This window comes from Electrona antarctica (genome assembly GCF_951216825.1).
Source record: "Electrona antarctica genome assembly, chromosome: 1".
In the NCBI taxonomy this organism is placed as follows: Eukaryota; Metazoa; Chordata; class Actinopteri; order Myctophiformes; family Myctophidae; genus Electrona; species Electrona antarctica.
Window position 1 is genome coordinate 48747558 of NC_136806.1, and position 23390 is coordinate 48770947.

The 23390-nt window shown below is 41.7% G+C and overlaps 1 protein-coding gene across 1 annotated transcript in view; it reads left to right on the plus strand.

The window, feature by feature from the left end:
• ergic1 (endoplasmic reticulum-golgi intermediate compartment 1) overlaps window positions 1-14927 on the plus strand; it is a 31656-nt gene extending 16729 nt beyond the window's left edge. The window contains exons 5-10 of the mRNA XM_079498312.1: window positions 2526-2650; window positions 4364-4468; window positions 5404-5467; window positions 8069-8169; window positions 10216-10338; window positions 12364-14927. Coding sequence (XP_079354438.1) covers window positions 2526-2650; window positions 4364-4468; window positions 5404-5467; window positions 8069-8169; window positions 10216-10338; window positions 12364-12471 — 626 coding nt within the window. The 3' untranslated portion in view covers window positions 12472-14927. The remainder of the gene's footprint in view (window positions 1-2525; window positions 2651-4363; window positions 4469-5403; window positions 5468-8068; window positions 8170-10215; window positions 10339-12363) is intronic.
• The last annotated feature ends 8463 nt before the right edge of the window (window positions 14928-23390 follow it).

Here is a 23390-nt window from a genome sequence, read left to right on the forward strand (position 1 = left end):
CATGGCTTCCGCCGCCATCGGTGTATGAATGTGTGTGTGAATGGGTGAATGAAGCGCCTTGGATAAAGGTGCTATATAAATGCACCATTTACCATTTTATGGTTTAATACTTTATTTGTCAAAAAAGTAAAGCATTCAATGTATTCAATGAAATCGTATTCAGAACACTATGTACAAAGGAGAAAAGGGGGGGGAAATGGCGGGAGTGAATGATGCCTCCTTTCTATGGGAATATGCACTTACCCCCCCTTGGGGTCTCCAGTCCTGATAGATGTTTTTTCAAGCCAATTTAGAAAGAAACTAGTTGATTTACACCTTTGTCATGTGTCAGGGTATTAGAATGGGAATTTTCCCATGGTTATTAAAAAAATAGGTATTTAAGTACCTATTAACAAGAGCTTGTGACGGATTAATATCTAGAATTGGATCCTTTGGAACACAGGTTATTTCTTCCATTTCCTGAAAAGTAACCGTATTGGGATATACAAGATGTCCGACAACAACTCAATTTTTGAGGGTTTAGATTTTTTGGCTTCGAAAATATTGAACCAATGAAAAGTAGTAAAAAGCGCTTCAGACAAAACCTCTTAACCCTCAAACTGTCTGCTAAAGCAACTAACTCCACCACCTCTTCCCCTAGCATGGAAGTAATTGACAATATATAAAGTCACAACACCAACTTTGATGAGGCAGTATTGCTTTGTTTTCAAAATATAAGGATTTCTTAATTTCCTGAAAAATGTGAATTTGTCATTTCCTGACTTTTTGGGTATTTAGATGGTTTCTTTCTGACAGCAGAGCTATTTAACCTTATCAAACATCGATTACCTCAAATTCAATGTGTATACAGCAAGAACGGAGACATTGTTTCATCACGGAAAGCTGCTATTTCCATCCGTCTCCACCGTGTATCCGTTTCTCTATGCGCAACACTTCCACAGTTACAGCCAACTTTCAGGCACACACTCGCTGCAGTGCGCTGACCTTTGCACATTGCCAGAAATATGATTTGTGACTTGATGGAAAAGCTGAAAAATGTGCAGCAGTAACCTTTTAATAATAATAATCACACACGCCCACACATCCGCTCTGTGTGGAAAGGCTTTTAAGGCTCAGAGAGCCGAGCTAGAGCTTCTATTAATGCTCTGTATATGGAGAAAGTGCCGCTTTGGATTAGACGGCCAAGGATGAACTTGGCCGTCTCAAATGCCAACGGTGACTCTTCTTGGTTGGCCACTTGACAGCTTCATCTAGCACCCAAACCCTTATAGCCCGTGACCCAAAGGAGAAATGAGATGTTTGCCCGCGACCCAACCTAGTGAAAATAGCTGATCTTCAAGCTCACAACGTGTCTCTTTGCGCCGCGTTGTGAGCTTGTAGATCGGCTATTTTCGCTACTTCTTTTTGTTTGTTTGTTGTTTTCTAATTCATGGAATATCTTAGATTTGTCTTTGAATTCTTCAAGACATTACAGAAGAAAATCATTGAATTTGTTTTTAACTTAAAATGTAGCTTTTTGGGCGAATGGTTTTTGAAACGGTCTTGAAATAATAATTAGAAACAAAATGTAGGAAAGAAAATAAATAAAAGGACCCATAAAAATGTGTCCGTGACCCACAAATGGGTTCCGACCCAGTGTTTGGGAAGCAGTGATCTAGCAGACGTTGGTTGGGGCCCGGGCCAGCCAGCCGATACGTAGATGGGGGATCTGAAAATAAGCCCCTGGCAGGTCCAGCATGCCAAGACGGTGCAGGGATGAGAGAACGGGGGAGGGGAAGCCTGGGGGGTGGGGGGGGCGGGGGTGGAGGGGCACTCGGGGTGAATGGAAAAAAACAGGAGGCAAGGAGCTAAAACAGGAAAAAAACAGGAGGCAAAGAGCTATCATATTGCTGTCGGGTGGAAGCCTTGTACGTCCATAACTGTTACGGTTTTGGAAATTGGGAAAACATTATTTTTACCTGTGTTACTTCCGATGGATCCAATGTAGTTATTATTTAGTCCCAACGAGCTCTGGTTGATAATACTTTACATTGGCTCAGTCGGTATTTATGAAACCACTTTCACTTCCGGCGTAACTTATTTTGTGTCAAAGTAGCCAATCTACAGCCTCACAATGAGCTTCAGAGCTTGTAGATCGGCTATTTCCGCTGCTTTGCGAAACACAGTGTAAGATGAAGTAGGGTATTGAAAAACGTAGTTCATATCCATATTTTAACAACAAGATTTCTGTCCGACAGCAACGACTACACTGTGCTGTTACACACACGCACACACACACACACACACACACGCATCCTCTTTCTCTCCGCTTTCTCTCAGCTCAACCAACAAAGTGCTTATTTTTTATTTGTTTGTTGACTTCCTGTGAAAACATTTGTACACATTATTTTCTCATCTCTCGCTCTCTCTGTCTGTCTCTGCCTCTCTCTCTCTGTCTCTCTCTCTCTTTCTCTGTCTGCCTGTCTGTCTCTCTATCCGCCCATCCGTCTCTCCCCTGCATGATGTCATGATGTGGTGCTGGTCAGTGGTGGGTCTGGACATCCAGGATGAGATGGGTCGTCACGAAGTGGGCCACATAGACAACTCCATGAAGGTGGCGCTCAACGACGGCTACGGCTGCCGCTTCGAGGGCGAGTTCACCATCAACAAAGTAAGAGCCCGCTACCAGTGGTGGGAAAACGTACTGAAATGATTTACATAAGTAAAAGTATCAATGCTGCAATTATAGAAATGCTCCGTTACAAGTAAAAAAGTAAAAGTCTGGGATTCAAAATGTACTTGAGTAGAAGTACCAAAGTATCGGTTGGGCATCAAAATGTACTTAAAGTACCAAAAGTAGAAGTACTCATTATGTGGAATTTCAAGTTTTCAAATGTATATAAAGCTTTTGAAAATAGCAGCTCTACAAGCTCACAATGTGTTGCATCGCAACGCATTGTGACGTGACGTGGTAAACGACACACGCGTCGCAGGATTCCCGTCGTGCCTTTGAGCTCCGTCAGGATGGCATAACGCAGGGCCACCTTTTCACATCCATGGTCCCCCCACCGAGTGGCAATATACTCCCCATTGTTAGGAAAATTGGCCCTTCAATCAATGTAACACACACACACACACACACACACACAGTGTCACACGCAATTGCATTAGCTGGCTTACATTAAGTAGCCTGCCTAGTACAAGTTTAGGATTAATGTAGAACTGAGCCTGTTAGATTATGTACTGTGACTGTCTACTTAGACATTTAATAATAAAAGGATTGCTTGCGTGGGGATTGAGGGCAGCCTGCCTGCACAAATTCAATCTCAAATTGGGTTCTGTTAAATGGAACACATCACGCTCTGGGTCCTGGTACCTCTCCAAACGTGGCCTCTCCAACGACATCGCCCCCGTTTTGCGTCACTGTTTTTCCAGCGCCTCGAAAATGATTAACCCGACAGTTGTACACGTTAACGTGCTTAACTTTGTTAAAGGTGCTGGCGGAGCGAGTGGGAGAGTTGCTTTGTGAATAATGGGGCCGTTGTAGTGGAACATGCCAGGTAGTTAGATGTTTAGCCATGCGGAAAGCAAGGGACATTCTGATTTCCCACCGAGTTTTGTATTCTGACCACGGTGTCGATGCGCAAAATGGGCACGAGCCGAGTCACTGTCAACCTGTGTGTGTGTGTGTGTGTGTGTGTGTGTGTGTGTGTGTGTGTGTGTGTGTGTGTGTGTGTGTGTGTGTGTGTGTGTGTGTGTGTGTGTGTGTGTGTGTGTGTGTGTGTGTGTGTGTGTGTGTGTGTGTGTGTGTGTGTGTGTGTGTGTGTGTGTGTGTGTGTGTGTGTGTGTGTGTGTGTGTGTGTGTGTGTGTGTGTGTGTGTGTGTGTGTGTGTGTGTGTCACAAAAATATTTACTTGAATGGCACCTGCTTTACACCAGCTTGAGTTTTCTAACCTGCAAAAGTCACCAAGATTAAACTGATCTCATTTTATTATCGACAGTATGATTACACCGCATGAACCCTAGGGTCCTTATTGTGGAGGTGAACACTCCACAAAAATAGCTGAGCTTGGAGATCCACTATTATTACTGTTATTTTCTGCTATAGTATATAATGTTAGTATATTAATGGATGGATACACCTCTATCGCACTGGTCCGTAAAGGGGGATACCACTCATTTTCAACATTGAACTATGTCATTAACTCCCTCTGCGCCATTGCCGAAGTCCTTTGTCAATTGAAGCCTAATTTTGATACTGACGCTTAACGGACCTTAAAATCAAAACTGTTGAACGGCTGTCCTGACCGTAACGTGTATTGCTGTACTGTACTCACCTGTCCTGGCGTAACGTGTTGCTGTACTGTGCTCACCTGTGCTGCAGGTCCCAGGGAACTTTCACGTGTCGACACACAGCGCCACAGCGCAGCCTCAGAGTCCTGACATGACACACACTATCCACCGGCTGACCTTTGGAGAGAAGCTACAGGTAGGCCTGTCACAATCGTTGCATAATCGTCTTAATCGCAATAATTTACCTTTGCTATAAACGCCGGGACAACGCTCCACACGTCCCAGGCTCTTCTTACTTCTGGCTCCAAAACTATGGAATGCACTTCCCATTGCAATCAGAACTGCAGACTCGCTCCCAATCGTCCACCGTAGTCTCAAAACCCACCTCTTCAGACTTCATCTTAGCCCGTAGCACTTGCCGTAGCACTTGCCCTAGCCTCGACAACCTTACATGCATATGCATAGGCTCAACTTATGTAACTTAGATAGAATTTGATGTATACATAGCACTCTATAGTGTATACGCATTGTCTCATTATAGATATTCCACTGTTAGCTTCTTAGCTTGCATATGATTCATGATGACTATTTTTATGTATTTGATGTATTACCATGTTATTTGTTCTTGCTTACTGTTAGTCGCTCTGGATTAAGAGCGTCTGCTAAATGCCTAAATTGTAAATTTCAGATAATTGCAATTGTTTCGTCATAATCATTGCGGACAAATAAATGTTCATTAAAAAAAAGCTGATCACTTTGTGGCATTTTGTAAGCTTTTTTTAAAAATCGTTTTGTAAAGTACGAAATAATAAATATGTCGGTAATTATTTGTCATATCTACCGTGTGCATTTTTTGTATTACCGGCTACAGGTCTGAAATGTCACTTCCTGTACCGTTTGTTTCCTGTTCGAGCCTATCTCACTTCCTGTCTTATCTTGCTCTCTATCAGCCCCTAAAATATCCCAGCTACGAGCTACAGTTTGTACATGGGTTATTTTTAGCACGCAACACCATCACACGGCAAAGTGTAAATTTGGTTGCACACACTCACACACGCACAGTGATAGATTGATGGACACAATCAGTGTGGGTTATATATAAATATCTCTGTGCTCTCCCTTGTCTCACAGGAGGTACATAATGTTCAAGGTGCATTCAACGCGTTGGGAGGAGCTGACAGGATGGCATCAAACCGTACGTCTGCATGCTTTATTATTATATATCTGTACATGTTTATACCAGTAATTCAGGACTTTATTTTAAACAGTGGTGGTAAGTAAGTACATTTACGTAAGTACTGTACTTTTTACTTGTAATGTTGAGGTATTCACTTGAGTATTTCCAATTTCCAATACTTTTACTTCCACTCCACTACATCTCGGATTCCAAATATTGTACTTTTACTCCCTTGCATTTATTTGAAAACTCTAGTTACTTTGTAGATTTTGATTATTATTACAAAACGGACATTAACAAAACCGTTCGCATCGCTCTAGAGCCTTGTAGCGCTTGTTGCCCGATCCGATGATGTGTCAAAAAGTGACACATCATCGAAAATCTCCCCTGCCTGTTTAGCTGACGAAAACGAAAATCTTAAAACGATCATAACTCCCGATCTAAATCATCCCGTCTAATTCTGAAAAAAGATCCTGTGTTAGACGGCGCTCAGCGGTCCAGTCGCTAGTCGCGATAGATTTATTATTACCTCCCGTTGTTGTCGATCGACTCTAGAGTGTTGTGGCTATTGTTAGCTGCTACACAGACATGCACACCAGCTTCCGGTGCGCCGGTAAAAGTGGTCCGTGCGCTACAAATGATGGGCACCCTGGATGAAATGGATTAAATAGTTCCGGGCTTCTAAGGTGTTAACCACTTCAACCCTATACATATTTCGGCCATTTGAAAATAGCTACCGGTATTTAGCAGAGACAATATCCGAAATAAATTGAAACATCACAACAGAAAATCACGTAGGGGTTCCAGCACAGAGCCTTCTCCGGAGCATCGGTGGTTTGAGTCGGTGTTCCGTCATGATTCTCACATGCTAACAATGAGTACCTGTATGTACTTGCATGTCTTGTGTGTCCTGATTATGAATTGAATACATAGGACCTCAATGGAAACAAGCCCTCGGGGATGTTTGTGTTCTCCTTTTAGCATTTGCTTCTTAATTATTTGATTAGCCTTCATGAGCAACATTAAGTCCGTTATTTGTTCTACATATTGGATATATTTTTGGGTTGATTTGCCCAGTGCCCACTGTAGCTGACATGAACGTAGTGAGGAGGACACCCTCCCTGTCCTGGCCCAGTTGGCGGACATGGGCATTCTGGGAAGAAGAGTCCTTTATGGTGTGTTGACATCTAATCTAAAGCTTTTCCAAGTAGTTAAAAGGTGAGCAATCACTTCCGGTTGAGTGGACGAGTTAAGAGGGAGGCATAGTAACGTGTGGAGGCCATATGTTGCAGGCTGACTCCATAAACACCATCACTGTAATGACCCACCCACCATAGCTTGTTTGATCTGCTACTTTTGCTATGAATCTGAATCCTGAAAAGTAACGTTTTTTGACATATGAGGTTTCCAGACGATAGTTTTTGTATATGTGTATCTGTGACCCTTGTCTCGCGTGGCCAGACTGTTGCCTTTCGCAAATGTTCAAATGCTTCCGTCATACCGTCTGGAGAACGGAAGCTATTTCCATGAGTAGACGATGGCGATAAAGGGGATGTGACGCATCCCCTCACACCTCACATTACAGAGTGTCTATTGTTGAAGCTAAGATGGCTAGTTCGTTTTTTGCCATTATTTCTTCTTTCAGTGGTTTGGTCGATGTTATTTCCATGATACTCTTCTGTATTTAAACTATCCACGCACAAATTTCACGAATATCCAGCTTGTATGACTCTATGCTCCCGTCTCGGTTGTCTTTACAATGGCACTGCAGTTCTGTGAGCAACGGGTTGTGATTGGTCGAATATCTTTCCGGGACGAAATAACACTGTACATAATACAGATTTTTACCATGTTTGTACACTGTGTTACAGACCCGTAAGGGTCCATTTGGACCGCATGTTGAGAACCAGTGGTGTAAAAAGTACTCTCATTCTCTATTTAAGTAAACGTATCGGTATCAAAACGTACTTAAAGTACCAAACGTAGAAAGTACTCATTATGCAGAATGTCTCATTTCAAGTTTTCAAATGTATACAAATATTTTGAAAATAGCCGATCTACAAGCTCACAATGTGTCGCATCGTGAGGCCGAAATGTATATAGGGCTGAAGTGGTTAATGTATGTTTTGTAATAATAATTTAAATCCACAAAGTAACTAGTAACTGAAGTTTTCAAATAATTGTAGTGGAGTAAAAGTACAATATTTGGATCCGAGATGTAGTGGAGTAGAAGTAAACGTATTGGAAATTGGAAAGTACAAATACCTCAAAATTGTACTTAGTACTTGAGTAAATGTACTCTGTTCTTTTCACCACTGTTGAGAACCACAACAACAACAATGCAGTCAGAAGTGTGTCACCTGAGCATGGCTGCTGGCCCGCCCCACACTGTATGGTGGGATCAGGAGACACCTAGTGGCCTGTCGTGGAATAGAACTTCCACTAAAATGGAAAGTGTGAATGTAACAGCTCACATAATGTGCCTGAAGGAAATTACTAAAGTGGTTTCATTAGGTTGCATCATTTGCTGAATCAAGCATCCATTTTTAGGTCACGTAAAAAAGGGACACACTTTATAAAATGTCTTGTTTGTTTGTTTCTTTTTGTTTGTCATTGCAGCTCTAGCCTCACATGACTACATATTGAAGATTGTTCCAACGGTTTATGAACATCTGGGAGGCAAACAGAGATTCTCATACCAGTATACAGTAGCCAATAAGGTAGTGTTTCATTTTCCACTGTGTGTGCGTGCGTGCGTGCGTGCGTGCGTGCGTGCGTGCGTGCGCGCGCGCGCCAGGACCCCATTGTTTTTTGTGACGACACACACTTGAATAAGCACATTTAACAAAATAAAGCATACATTGGTAGACTGGAATAATAACTGGAAATAATTATTAGGAAATTCAATACAACACTGATTCCTGTTGATATTTTGTCTTTACAACAAAGTTCAAAAGCTACGGAAAAGTATTTTTTGAACCATTGGTAAATGGAAGCACATATACCCTGCTATATCCTTGATAACACATAACTCTGATAAATCACCAAAAGTCACAGAAAAGGCATTCCCACCTATGCTATAAAAAAAAGTGGGTGGGTCATTACAGTGATGGTGTTTATGGAGTCAGCCTGCAACATATGGCCTCCACACGTTACTATGCCTCCCTCTTAACTCGTCCACTCAACCGGAAGTGATTGCTCACCTTTTTTACTTGGAAAAGCTTCATTAGATGTCAACACACCATAAAGGACTCTTCTTCCCAGAATGCCCATGTCCGCCAACTGGGCCGGGACAGAGTGAGTGTCCTCCTCACTACGTTGTCAGCTAGCTACAGTGGGCGCTGGGCAAATAAACACAAAATATATCGAAGACCAATATGTAGAACAAATGATAATTGAAAAGCATTTTTCAGGGGATGCACACGCACATTAGACACACCAACGGACCGACATGGAAACAACGGTCGGACATGCGGTCGAACATGCAATACTCCCGTGCTTGCGTTTAGGTTAGGGTTTGAGGTAGGTTGTCGGTCTAATGACAGTCGGACCAATAATCAAAAGCCCTGAGGTCTTGTTTCCATTGAGGTCCTATGTATTCAAGTCATAATCAGGACACATAAGACATACAAGTACATACAGTTACTCATTGTTAGCACGTGACAATCATGACAGAACGCTGAGTCATCAACATCACATGATCACATTTTTATCCTGTTGATTCATGTTGTCATTCATGAGTCTGTTAATAGACATAGAGTTCACATTGGCTGAGCATCTATACAAACACAACATTATAATAAGAACTTATGTGACTTGACTTGCGCTGTGAGTTGTGGTGAGTTCGCGTTTTGGCTTGTAGCCTCTGTCGGGGTGTGACGAAGGCTACATGCCAAAAATGTGTTGCTGCTACATGTTTATAGTCTAAAAGGTTTTTTCTTTGCCTTGCATCTTTTCTTAAGTTCTAACTTGAGTGATGTCTCGGACTTGCAATGAGTCCACTGTGTCTTCAGGTCAATGACATGGAAATAATATATCACAACTCACTGGAGCACGCATACTGTATCATCAATTGACCTATAGCTAATCCAATCACAGCTAAGCATACCATGGGTTAGACAAACCTCTCCACCAATAGTTTTCCTATATGATAAAATATTGTTTTAAAAAAGAAATGTCACGCACATATTTTTCCAGTGCATATGGCAGGCCTTGTGGCCTTGTGGGATTTGGAAGAGATTCTGAAGGTCTGGTTCCAAAAATGAACCAGTATTTAATGTGTAAAATCCATGATATTTACATTGGAATGAATGAGCCCGGCTGGAAAGTGGGAGAGGTGAATATAGGTATAGCTATAGGTGAATTGCACCCAAAAAAAGAACTTTGAACATTCAGTGGATTTTCTGTGGTCTGGGGTTTTCTGAATAATTAGGCTCAAACAAGTGATCTGACCACAAATGCCGCCCCCTCTTCTCCCTGTCCATCCCCTCCCCTATGCTTCAGCCCCTGGGAGGGAGCGGAGCAGAGGTGATGATTGACAAGCAAAATACCTCAACAGTGACATCAGCTGGCAAATTGTTATGGTTTCATTGCAGCTCAAAAGGCTTCAGAACACAGATAAAATCCCAATTTTAGTAATTGAGGTCATAAAACCTAAAAGAAAAACAAAATTTGTGTGTGTGTGTGTGTGTGTGTGTGTGTGTGTGTGTGTGTGTGTGCGCGTGCGTGCGTGCGTGCGTGCGTGCGTGCGCGCGTTCCCTCTATAGGAATACGTGGCTTACAGTCACACGGGAAGGATCATCCCAGCTATCTGGTTCAGATACGACCTTAGTCCCATCACAGTCAAATACACAGAGAAAAGACCGCCTCTGTACCGCTTCATTACCACCGTGAGTTGGTTAATGACTCCATGACTTTATTCTCACCTTCTCTAGAACTGTTGTTCCCAAACCTTTTAGCCTGTGCTGTGACCCAAAAGTCTCCCCTGGACCCAACAGTGTCAATGCGTCACTCCGTGCCACGTTGTGAGCCTGTAGATCACCTATTTTCACCACTACTACATCATTTGTTTTCTAATTTATTTATTTTCTTTGATTTTTCTTTTACCGTATTTCTTCATGAAATTACTGGGGGGGGGAAATAATCTGTTTTTTATTCATTTCGCTCTTTTGGAATGTTTTTAGGAGATGTTTTGAAATGGTAATTTAAAAAAAGAAGGAAAGGAAACAAAAAATAAAGGGACCCATAAAAGTTGGTCCATGATCCAACCATGGGTCCTGACCCAGTGTTTGGGAACCAGTGCTCTTGAGCTCTCTTGAATACAGAGCTTAGATATTGTTGCTGTCCATCCAAAACCATTACTTGGAATGAAAAAGGAAAAAAAACGTTGTTTTGACAATTAACCCCTTAGCCTACCTTAAAGAATGTGCTAAACAAAACGGCGAAACAGATCTACAAGCTCACTTGTGTGTATGACATTCATGCTGGGCATTCATTTACCAAAAAACATAAAACGTTGAAATAAAGAGACATAGGTTTCTGCCAGACACAGACACAATAAACTATATTTCCAGTCCAGAAGCCTTATAAATGGCTCAGCAAATAGTGCATTTTTGTACACACGAGTGGTCTGAACAGACTCCACAGACCTCTGTTGAGGTGGTCACTCACCACATGTTCACCAAATGGTTTATTTATGGGGTCTTTCTGTCTAACGAGCATTAAGAAATAAGCTCTTGAAATGTTTTCCCTCCGGCCTCGGCCACGATCCCCTCACCTGACCCGTGTTGAGCAATAAAAGTGTTGCTCAGCTGGTCCTCGTCGGGTCATCAGGACCTCATCAAGAATTCAGGGGAATCATGACAAAATTCTGGCTGCCTGAGCGATGAGCCGTGCTCTTGTTTGCTCTGTGTATCATGACTTCAGCATGAGGAAAGCAAAGGCAGATGACTGACTTATAGCGAGTTTATGACTCAGTGCTCAAGATTGCCGAGTCGAGCCTTGACAAGGCCGCGTTTCGTAGTCCAAACTCATACTTATGTGGTTGTGGAATGAGGTGGAAACTGGCGGATTGTGAAACAAACACGGATCATCAAATCCATGAGGACATTTTCGCTGGTGCTTACACCTTATCCCTAAACTTTGTTTCATTTTTTTAACTATTTTGAAAATAATAATAATAATAAATAGTTCAAATAGCCGATCTACAAGGTCACAACGTGGCAACGTGGCGAGTAAAAAGAAAAAAAAGGCAGTGAAGTTTAGGCATAAGAGGTAAAATACGGCCCATAATCTGTTGGGTTGGACAGCCAGACCCATTTATCTATACCTGGGCTCTTCAGGAGAGACTACCCAATTAAAATACACTGGAGCTAGCAGTCGACTGGTCTGCTGCATGTATTTATTGTTTTAAAGGGGTGACTGACATTTCGAAAATACCAGACCAGTCAAGTGCTCCAGTATATTTTATTTGGGTAGTTTAGTCTCTCCTGAAGTGCCCTAGGTATTCTCTGATTCAAGTTGTCCCTGTTGTGCACCGACGAGCCCTTCTACTGGCTAAAGCGCACTGGACTTCTCTTCTTTGTACCCATCTATAGGTTTGGCCGATAGATTTGGCATCTACAGTTATGCAGCCAATATGTACCGAATTTCGTTATTGGTGAACATATACAAATGTTTGCTCACCACACGTCGCTATTCGACAAGCTATTTTCAAAACATATTGGAAAAATAATCTTTAAATATTGTGTCCCTGGCACAACATATTTTAAGATGTGGGTCCGCAGCCAAATAAATATTAATTCATTAATTCATTAATTTTTTAACATGAAGGTTTGAGAACCACTAGTATCGATGCTGACTGATGGACTATTTTGTATGGATTTGTATGGATTTATCCATGGATTATTTTTCAGATCTGTGCCATCATCGGAGGAACGTTCACAGTGGCCGGCATCATTGACTCCTGCATATTCACTGCCTCTGAGGCCTGGAAGAAGATCCAGATTGGCAAAATGTCCTGAGTTTCGTGCTCGCCCAAACCCCCACAACGTATTTATAACTGTAAATGGTGCCAACCTGATTAGTGGAATCGGATACTGCTCAGAAGACCATGCAATTTGTTGAGATTGGACCACAAATTAGGATTAGTTTTAAGTGATAGCAATAGCTGTGAGGCGACATGGCTATAGGCTACATCTCAATGTGCGAAACCTTCTTAATCTAGTTCGTCATTACATCTGGCCCACTGACTCGTTGGGGTACATCAAATATCGTTGCTGTCGGGCAGAGGTTTTCTTAAAAAACGTTACTTTTTAGGAGATTTAGTTACATGCTCCTGTTAATACTGTTCATAAATTAAATATTTATGACATCCACAGTCTTGATAAATCCGATCTTTTATCACATGACTGACGTCGCAAAGCATTGTGAACTTGTAGTTTGTATATTTCGCCACTGTTGTACAGCACCGTTAACTTTTCAGGATTCAAATTCAATTAAAAAGTAGCATGTCCACAAGCTCGTATGCTTTTGTGTGATGCTACAGCGACACATATCATACTTGATCAGACTACAGTGTAGTATGAGCATTCATTGACGAAAAAAACAAAGTTTGACAAACAAAGATGAGAGGTTTCTGCCTGACAGCAGCGATATGGTTTCTACCCGACAGCAACAAGATGTTTCTCCTCTGTCAAAATTTGTGTAAGAAAGGAACCTGTGTGTGTGTGTGTGTGTGTGTGTGTGTGTGTGTGTGTGTGTGTGTGTGTGTGTGTGTGTGTGTGTGTGTGTGTGTGTGTGTGTGTGTGTGTGTGTGTGTGTGTGTGTGTGTGTGTGTGTGTGTGTGTGTGTGTGTGTGTGTGTGTGTGTGTGTGTGTGTGTGTGTGTGTGTGTGTGTGTGTGTGTGTGTGTGTGTGTGTGTGTGTGTGTGTGTGTGTGTGTGTGTGGTCGCGACCCCCATGTGACATGGAAGGGTCTATTGAAGGATATCTTTGGCTGATGTTCGTGTATCGTTTAAGCCTGTGCTCTTTTACATGGACTGAACTTTAAATGATCCCATTGTTACAATTACTTTCCGCAGTTGTTGAAGGAACAAGAATGACTCGGTCATGACTTCCAGGTGCAACAAGCTCTTGTAGCGTTGTTTTCGTTCATTTCCGACGTATTTGTTTGTTTCACTCACTGTTTTGTTATGGCTTTCCTCTAGCTCCAGTTGGCTCATAACATTAGCTTCTGTTGCGACTCGCTCCGCGTTGCGGCATTCAGAGTATGGGTTTTTATGCCGTTCAGACTATGGGTTTTATGGGTAAGTCTCCCATTGGCTTAGAGGTAGCCTAGAGGCAGCTACGGTCGTCATTTCAGCCGTTGGCACCTGGCAAAAAACACACGGATGCTGTCCAAATCATCAAAGTGCCATACTCTACGAGATAGGACTTGTGCAAAGGGAACAATCTTTTTTTTGTTTACTTTGTAAACTGTGTGCCTTTGAGTTATATCCTTGATTATTTTTACGTCCCGTAGGCGCACTGTTTCTCAACATCGGGTCCTTGGACCCGATGTTGTCCAAATGGACTCTGGTCTGTAGTTTACAAAATGGAGCCGTTTCAGACTTAAATAAATACTGACATTTTGACAGTGTAGATTGGGGTGCCAAAACAAATCACTGCCGTAGGGTTGAGTCCTTTTAATCATTTATCATGTCCTGCTGGATTGACTTTCTCTTTGACATGTGTCTGTAAATCCAGTATTTACACAGATTCTTAATACTGTACGTCTTTTACAACAACAGTATGTGTATTGTCTACTCTTTGCAGTCAGACGAACTGGACAATTGAAACCGTGAACATAGTTATCTCTCAATCAACCTTAATAGCGTATGTATGACCTTACTGTAGATGTCGAATGTCCTTATTTGAACTTATTTCTTTTAATTTCCAGATGAAAGTTGGAAATGTCACAACTGAGAAGACAGTTTTTTATTTTGTGTGATTTATTTGTTGATTGTCAGACTGTCAGTTGTATTTTTTATTTAGACAGGTGTGAATATGAAATTCCATGAGGTTGTAATGAAGTGTGGGGTTTGTAAAAGAGGTGACATGTCTGCTATAACACTGTTTCGCAACGTCTGGTGCAGGGCCACTAGGGGTCCCAACGGACCTTTGCTGGTCTGTAACTGAGAGTGGTCCATTTGGTTCCATTTTGTTACACTCAAGTTACAGACCCCTTAAGGATCCACTCGGACCCTTGGTGGTCCTTGGACCCACCGTTGAGAAACGGTGAGCTTTATAACAGTTTTCAATTTCTGTCTTTTTTTTTACGCTGGTTACCATAGCAATCCAGATCTAGGACAGCGATAAACAAATCCATAACTGGTCTTTCGGGTATTTTGAGGTCATTTTGCTCTTCCAGTTTTTTTGCATCTCAAGTTACTTTGTACTGCCATATCCTGTTACTCGAGTAAAGGTACTTTACAAATCAATGTGCTTTGGTTCTATTGGCTACGCTAATCTTTGTGTAGAAGCGCACGACAGACACTGACTGGGTCAAATAACAGCATGGCTTCTTGTTGGTGTCAGACTTTGTGTTATGTGATGACCACAGTCATTATGACTGTCCTTATTATCTACTGTGATTTATGACTCCGTATTTTTAAGCCTGATTCGACCCACATTCACTAACTTTCTTGCCTCTGAAAGAGGCTAACTGATGACATCATCCTCCTTAAATCTGAGCAATCCAAGCCCCATTGACTTTTACGCGTTGGTCAAGCCATTTGGTGTAGGCGGAAAAATGTGGTTCAAGTACAGTCAACTGGTGTCCAGTTTACTAGGTCTAGAGTGACTCTAGACAGGGGTCTTCACATTGGCACTCCGCATCTCCGCAAGGGTTGGATTAGGGCGAGGTTAAGTCCCTGCAACATATAAGCGTCGTGTCCAGGGGTTATACTTGTACATCAAGCTGCCTCACGCTACAGAAACAGGAGATAGGCTCCTGGGCCCCATGGCTTGGCAAGGCTTACTATGAAGTGGGGTTACATCATGTCAGATAGTTGCTAGTTTCCCTGAGCTATACAGTCATGTGTGCATAGTAGGTTGTGAGAGTGTGTGACAGCAGTGTGTCACACAGGGCCGTTCAACCGTCATTAACTGCCACTAGGGCGTGCGTACATGTGGCTCAGATAAGAGGTGCTTCATATCAGGGTGACTCACTCACTCCTTGTCATCCTGCCTTTTCAAGCCTTTTGTTTACCTTCAACCTACTCATCCCTCACAGCACAGCACTGCGTAACCCAGTTCCTCCTTCACCTCCCTGGTGGGAATGAGGTCACTAGGCTGCCTGCTGGGCAGTGCTGGCACCATGCAATGCCAAGCCAGGTAGATGTTAGGGCTTAGTCACGAATCACGATCTTGACATTTTACTTAACGATTCATTCTGGTGTGGTTTCATTCATTGGTTGTCACCCAGCCTGGAGGACGTCTTCATTCCACTGTCACGACGGGCCATTATATTTTGTAGAGAGAGCAGTGGTTCTCAGTGGCCCACTGTTGGGCCGTGAGAGTATTGCAAGTGGGCCCCCCAATAATTGGCAAAACACTAAAGACTTTATTGATAATATATAATTTAATATTTTAAAGTCATACCAATAAATAAGAATTTAAAGGTATACTGCCTTCGTGCCATTGATCTGAGATGGAACCCAATGTATTGATTGGTCATCAGCCTATCGAATGCCGTGTTAAGCGTCAAGCAGAGACGTGCTGGGCCTCTAATTCGGCCTGGGAAATGGAGTTGGAGAGGCCTTCGCCACGTGCCGGAAAAAAATAATTGCCCTATGGCGCCACGGACCCAAATACTAACCGATTAATGGTGATTGTGATTTGGCCTCTAATTCAGCCTGGGAAAGGGGTAGCGAGTTCCAGCTTACTGCTCCTCCAAATCTTAAATTTCAGTGGTGATTGGTGAACATGGGCATGGTCAGGTCTGCTATGCTGTCTCTGGTTAGGTGGGAATGGACTTCACTACGCATCTGGAAATGGTTACAGAGGTACACGGGGGCGCTGCTGAGTAGATGTTATGCACCAGCTGTAGTTGTACTGACCTGGCTGCCAAAGCGAGCTAACCCAATGCTGCTGTCCAACTCGAACATGGTCGCTCACAGCTTCTGCAGCTTCTCTTTTAGGGCTTTTTAGGCCACTGTACCAGAGTGATTGGAGGGTAGGTGGAGTGTGTCATCAGTGGATATCTGGCCCACCTGGAATGTCATGCTCTCTCTCACTATGCAGCCCACTGGGAGTACTACTCCAGCCTGTTTGGTTACATTTTGGTTGTTTAGTTAGTTTGAATTAAATCATTTTAACTACTACTAACAATAACTGAAACGTGGCCACCTACTTTAGTTCCTCTACACCAAAATAGCAGATGTAGCCTACAAGCTCACAGCATGATGTAGGACCTATGAGCTGCCCAGAAAAGGGACACACACTAGGGGTCATGTTAACTTTCTCAGTTGATCACATGGTCATTTTTCCAGTAGAATTCAAAATCTGGGCCTGGGCCGTGGTCCGAGTCTGGCAGTGTGCCGCGGGTTCGACTCCCGATCCCGACGGCCGTTAATGCATGTCACTCCCCACGTCCCAATATAAAATAAAGGCGAAAGCCGCAAAAAAACATTAAAAAAAATAATAATTCAAATTCTGAAGGAAATATTTGTATTGTGCATATTTAATGAGCTAATCTACGTATCTGAACAGCAGACTATCTTAATAAATGTATAATATATTGCAGATCAATTATGCAAATTAGATTTATTATTAGGTTAATAGAGTTCATACTAAGTAATTAGCATAAATAGCCTATTGTAGTGTCCCAGCTTGTGCATTGGACAGCATAGGGGCTTCCCAGCATGCCTCAGAGCGCACACAAGTCTATTGTTCTGCTGTGTTATTTAGTTGTTTGTTGGGGGATGTGTTTGGGCATGGGGATAGTAAGTTAAATGGGTATTTCACTTTTAAACACTTCTGGGGTCATTTAACTCTACTTTTGTGTGCACCCCAGACATTTGATTCATTATAGATCTTTGATATTTAATTTGATCAAACACGCCCCTGTCCAAACTCATTTTAACTTAAAACTCAACTTTAACATTGTTATTCTGTTACCTTGTATGTCCAAAACGACTTTTCAGGAAACAGAACCTGTGTTCCGATGGATCCAAGTTATTTAGTCACAAGCTCTTGTTAAAAACTGTAAGCCAAGTTTATTCAGCAGGTATGAATGCATCCTTTACAATAGTGTGTGAGCACCCCCTGGAGGATACAAAGATAACTAGTTGCCTTTTTAGGTAGTAGGGTACTTTTCTTCCTTTCTAAAAAATATAGTGGAGTTAAAAGTGCAATTTCTGTCTTTCTGAAATGTACTGAAGTGAAAGTCAAAAGCATCCAAAATTACAAATGGGCCAAGGCCTACTCAAGTAGTAAAGTAGCCTACAGATATTATAAATGTTGTACTGGCCACTACTCAACTAAATATAATTAGTTACTGTCCCACTGATTCTAAGTGGATCAAGTGGAACTTTGGTTCTGAATATATATATATTTGGTTCATCAAATATAAATATTGGATTCAGTAAATGCATCACAAGTCCAATGTAGATGAAAAGTTCTGAGCATGCAAAACACAAACTACTGAGTAGCTCAGTCTGGGAGACCTTTCAGTTTATGAAGCACTTTCTTTCTCGCCCCCCTAGTGGCGAAAAATAAAACTTCTGGGAACTCAGATTAATGAAGCACTAATGCCAATTGGTCCAATCATGTGCCTGTTGGTCGAATGCGAACCATTTAGCTTAATGATTTGGTTATAATGAATTGGGGGGAAAACCAAATTGTTTGAGTATTTAGTCTACAAGTAAAGAGGACGTTCTCTGTATAAAACAAGTTAAAGCTCCATTGTGATAGTAATCATTGCTTTGAAAATACGTTTTTCAAGCGAGTTGCCCGCTTATACCCATTATCAGCTTCAGTGTTATAGTGTTCCAGTTTCTGCTCATTTCTTTTGGCATCACTTCCAGTTTCACTTGTTTGTCCTCTATCTTGTATGAGCTCTCTCTCTCCTGACTGGATGAATTTGGTATCCTGACCTGAAAATGCCCTTTCTGTTTGCCAAAGAGCTGGAGAGACTGGGAGATCCCTCGATGTTACAGAACAAACAATCTTTATTGCAATGATTTCTATCGGACTATATAGAGCAATTTAACACTGATTTTAACAACATAAAAATATATAAGGCCTATCACTTAAATGCATACAGTAAGATGTAATGCGTTATATAACATTCCTTCCCATGTGGCTCTTTGTCCATTGTCCAATACTCTCCATAATACCTCTCTCCGTAAAATATGGGGCATAAAACTGCAATAGGCTACTTGTTGATCAGCTATAAGACTTATAGCTTAAGACCTATAGCTTAACATGTGAATACCATGGCCCACAGCCATACAACCAGTCACAGGTTTATGTCACTCATCAATCTAAGTTGTTGACTATGTCATGGATAGAATAATTTAATCAATAGCTCTGGCATATTCATGAGTAGGCCCTGTGTATGCACTGTACATGGGATAATGGCACTATTGTATTTCTATCTATATTCAAATCCACCATAAAGGTAGGCCTGCCTAAATATAAAAGGTCATACTGATACCACCCCATAATAAGATGGATAATGCATCTAGGCTACTTTTTCTCCTGTTCTCCACATATACAGGTCAAATTATTTCATGGACTAAACATGCTAAAGGGAGGGAGGTACAGTAAATAGCCTAAATAAGGAAGTATCCACATTATTTCTCTTTTTTCTCCGTTTCCTTATATTTTCCCCGCCTGTTCTCAACAGGGGGACTCGGGAGCACCTGACCAGAGCTTTATGATGAAGTATTTCAAATTACCTAAATAAGGGTCTTCAACAGGTATTCGGGAACCCCTAAGGGTCCTTATTCCTTAGCTATAGGGTAAACTTAAAAGGGTTGTGTAATATGTGTTGTACTATATGTACAGTACACAACACTGATGATAGTGCTGTTAAATGAATCATGAAGCCATCAAAGCGGCAACATCACTTGACAAGAGTTTAAAAAAATGCCTACTTCATATCTTTCAATGCTCAACAGACATTAATGACACATTCAGTTAAATATAGTGGGCTATAGCTTTGAAAGTGTCTTATCAAGTTATAAGAAATTGTGTGGCGTACAGTAGGGGTCCCTGCTTCTCATGTCTCAGCTCCTTGGCCTAAAAAACAGACTATTTTGTTGAGTTATTAATGACATAAGTCTTTTTTTAATAAGATAGATAGGCCTAGTCTGTGAGTCACAATCATGGTTGAACTAATGCATGCAGACATTCAGTCACTTAACTGTCAACTGACATATGAGAATGTCTGCAATGCGAGTTCAGTTCAACCGTCCCTCAACCAAGCCCTCAACCGACTGTAGTGTAGGCGGCTACTACATTCCACTGGGCTATGGGACCGTTGCTATCTACTGGGGGTATGGGACCGTTGCTGTGTGGTTGCTATCCAATGTCATGTCTGCGTTCAAAGTGTAAGGTGATAAGGATGGCGGCAGCTGGCAGCCACTGCGCACGTGTGCCATGTGCCAAGAACTGCCCTTCACAGCTGCGCTCCTATTGGCCACCGGAGGAGATAACAAACATCCACGAGTTGTTGTTTTCATTACCTTCAAATTTCAGGCGGGATTCTTTTATTTGTTTTTGTTTCAAAAGAGTGTCTCAAATTGCAGCAGGAGCACAATAGAAGACACACGCACACAGACAGACTACTAGACCCCGCATGCATAGGACTGTAGGAGCACAGAACTACACTACACGGTCAGATCAGCACTTCAGAAAGACGTTTAACAAGATGGGGAACAGCGAATCTTCCAGCAGTCTATTCAACCCATTCACTTTGTACAATGATGATGTGACTGCTTCCTCCATCAAGAGAGAGACATGCACGGCAGGTGAGTCTCATTAATATAATTTATTATTGTCTCCACCAGGCCGAAGGCATGGGGAGAGAGTATTTTTTGCACTCCGTCCGTCCGTCCGTGTGTCTGTGTGTGTGTCCTTCCGTCTGTGAACAGCTAATCTCTGGCACCGTTAATACCCGGTCGATGCCACATTTTGCACACACTCCCTGGATGCCAACGATGAACCTCTGCCCCAAAATTTCCAGAACGGCCTGTTATAGCGCCACCAGGAGGCCGCTTTGTGCAAAACAACTTTTTGGACAGTACACCTACAGATTTTGTCCAAACATCACGCAAATTGGTACACAGTCTCTCTAGAGCCATTCAACGAAACAGGTCTTTCAGATTTCTCAGACGCCATCCTGATTGGCTAAGATTGGCTTCCAAAGTTCGCAGGAGTGCTCAGTTTCAAACAAAATGCTGCAAATCATGAACACATTGTGTGATTTCCGTGAAATTGTGCACGCACATTCCCACTAGGCAGAGGAAGAAATGCCACATGAACATTTTCAACTCAGCCTCATGGTGGCGCTATAACTGGCCGAAAAGTGTTTTTACCTCTAACTGCACGGATCTGTGGATAACTTTGTATGCCAACTCCCTAGAGGCCAAGGAAAAACCTTTGCCTGGAATTTTTCACATCTGCTCTTTATAGCGCCACCAGGAGGCCGACATATGTAAAACACATTTTCTAATATTACTCATTCAGATTTTATCCAAATTTCACGCAAATCGGTACACATGCTCTCCATAGTCATGTGATCAAGGCGGGTTTGTTTGATTTCTCATAATCCACCCTCATTGGCTACGATTGGCTTCTAAACTTTTCAGGAGTAGCCCGTTTTGTACAAATCGCCACAACTACTCAACGCATAAACACATTGCGATCAAAATGATCTTTGGTCCTGTTTAACCCTGTTAAGTTCAATATTTATTTTCTTACAGTAGGCTATACTAGTATCTTGGCATAGGATGTATTTCCCAACACTTGATATTTTGGCTTTGGCTGGCTATATACAATTTTTCCCAGCTTGTATTCGCCAGGCTGGACTGTAAACCAGCTAGGTTCAGATATTCTTAAGCTTATTATTATTATTAGCTCTGGTCCATAGCTCAATATCTATGAAGGCATTAGAGCTATGGACCAGATATCATTGTCATGATAATATTAAGCATTTGGCCTGATTCATAATCGGATCAGACTAGATGCATTATATCATACACATTCAACAACTGTTGAATATGTATGATTGAACAACTGGCTTGTAGGCCTACTTTGTGCTGTGGTGGAATGTAACCAAGTACGCCTACATTTACTCAAGTAGGCTACTTTGCTTAAGTACCATTTTGGGGAAAAGTTAATATATCTCAGAGGCAAATATTGTTTTAATATTTTTATTTTTTATTGTTTTAAATTTAAATATGTTTTACCCCTCTACAATCATTTGACAATTTTACTTTATTACTTTGTAGATTGAGACTAGTATTTAGGCTATTACAAAACACAAATTAATCACAGCTCTATTGTATACTGTATTAAACAAGTAAGACGCGCAAACGCGGGAAGCGAACGCAGCTCGTAAATTGCAATAACAACAATTAGAATAAATTACGTACTTTTTAAGGTTTTTTTTAAGTTAAGTTTTTTTAAATGAAATGTTTTTTCAAGTTATTTTTTTAGTGTGTGTTATGTGTGCGTGCGTGCGTGTTTCTTTTTTAGGTTTTTTTTTAAGTAAAGTTTTTTGTGTGTGTGCGTTTTTCCTTTTTAAGTTTTTTTTTTAAGTTAAGTTTTTTTTTAAGTTAAGTTTTTTTTTAAAGGGTAAGACCACTTTTTTAGAGGTTTGGGTTGTTTTCTTACCTTATTATGGTCAAACTAGTCCAGTCCAGGAGTTATTTCGCTCCATAGTGCAGTTTTACAGAAAATAACGTTATAAAAATACCAGCCCATTGACTTCCATTGTAACGGGGAAACAGCTCTCAAAGTCACTATTTTAGTACGTAAACAAACACAAACAAAGTTGTTTCATACAATATAGAGCAACACCAAAACTCATGTGGTTTTATTTTTTCATAAAAATGTTAACTTCCTGTTGATTTGTCCATTTTTATTCAGAAGAAAACCCGGACTGGATCCATGGATCCGGATCCAGATCTTCATATAGTAAAATCAACAGGAAGTTGATTCCTGCGTGCGTGCGTGCGTGATACAGCTGCGCCCTCTGGTGGTGGGCGGGTGGTGTTACAGCGTGACCCCAATTTTCACTTATGTTTGTGAAATAAATAAAGGGCATCTCTGTTATGAATTCCTCCCCTAGCATGAGAAAGCTCAGTGCCAGTGGTTCCCAAAAAGTGGGGTCTGGGGATCCCCAGGGGTCCTTTTGGGGGTTCCAGGGGTCCTTGTGGGGGTTCCAGGGGTTCCCTGCAGCAAAACCAGTTGATTGAATTGAAAGCATCAATCTGGGAAGTGGGAACCCATTCTATAAAAACATCTCCACTGCCTGTTTTATGTAACACCACTTCCTCCTGGCAGTGCTTCTGTGTTTATTCCTACTAACAACAATCTTACATGTTTAAAGGCAGTGGTGCTGTGGCAGATTCTGCTGTTGGCAGAATCTGCTAGCTACCAAATTACAAGCTCACAATGGGATGGCATGCGATGCGTACTTGTGAGCTTGTAGATCGGCTACTTCATTGGTGTAATCTACCGTTACACGCTATATAGCCTACGTAGTAGGCCTATGCCATGCTGAAGTTTTTGAAAAAACAAAACAAAAAAGCTAATCATTTAATTCATTGACCACATGCAAGCATATAGCCTATATGTGCAGATTGTGCGCATGTCACGCAGGCAATAATGTCTGAAAAAAATTAGGCTGTACAGCACTGGACTAATTCCAACCAATCTTGAATTTCTTT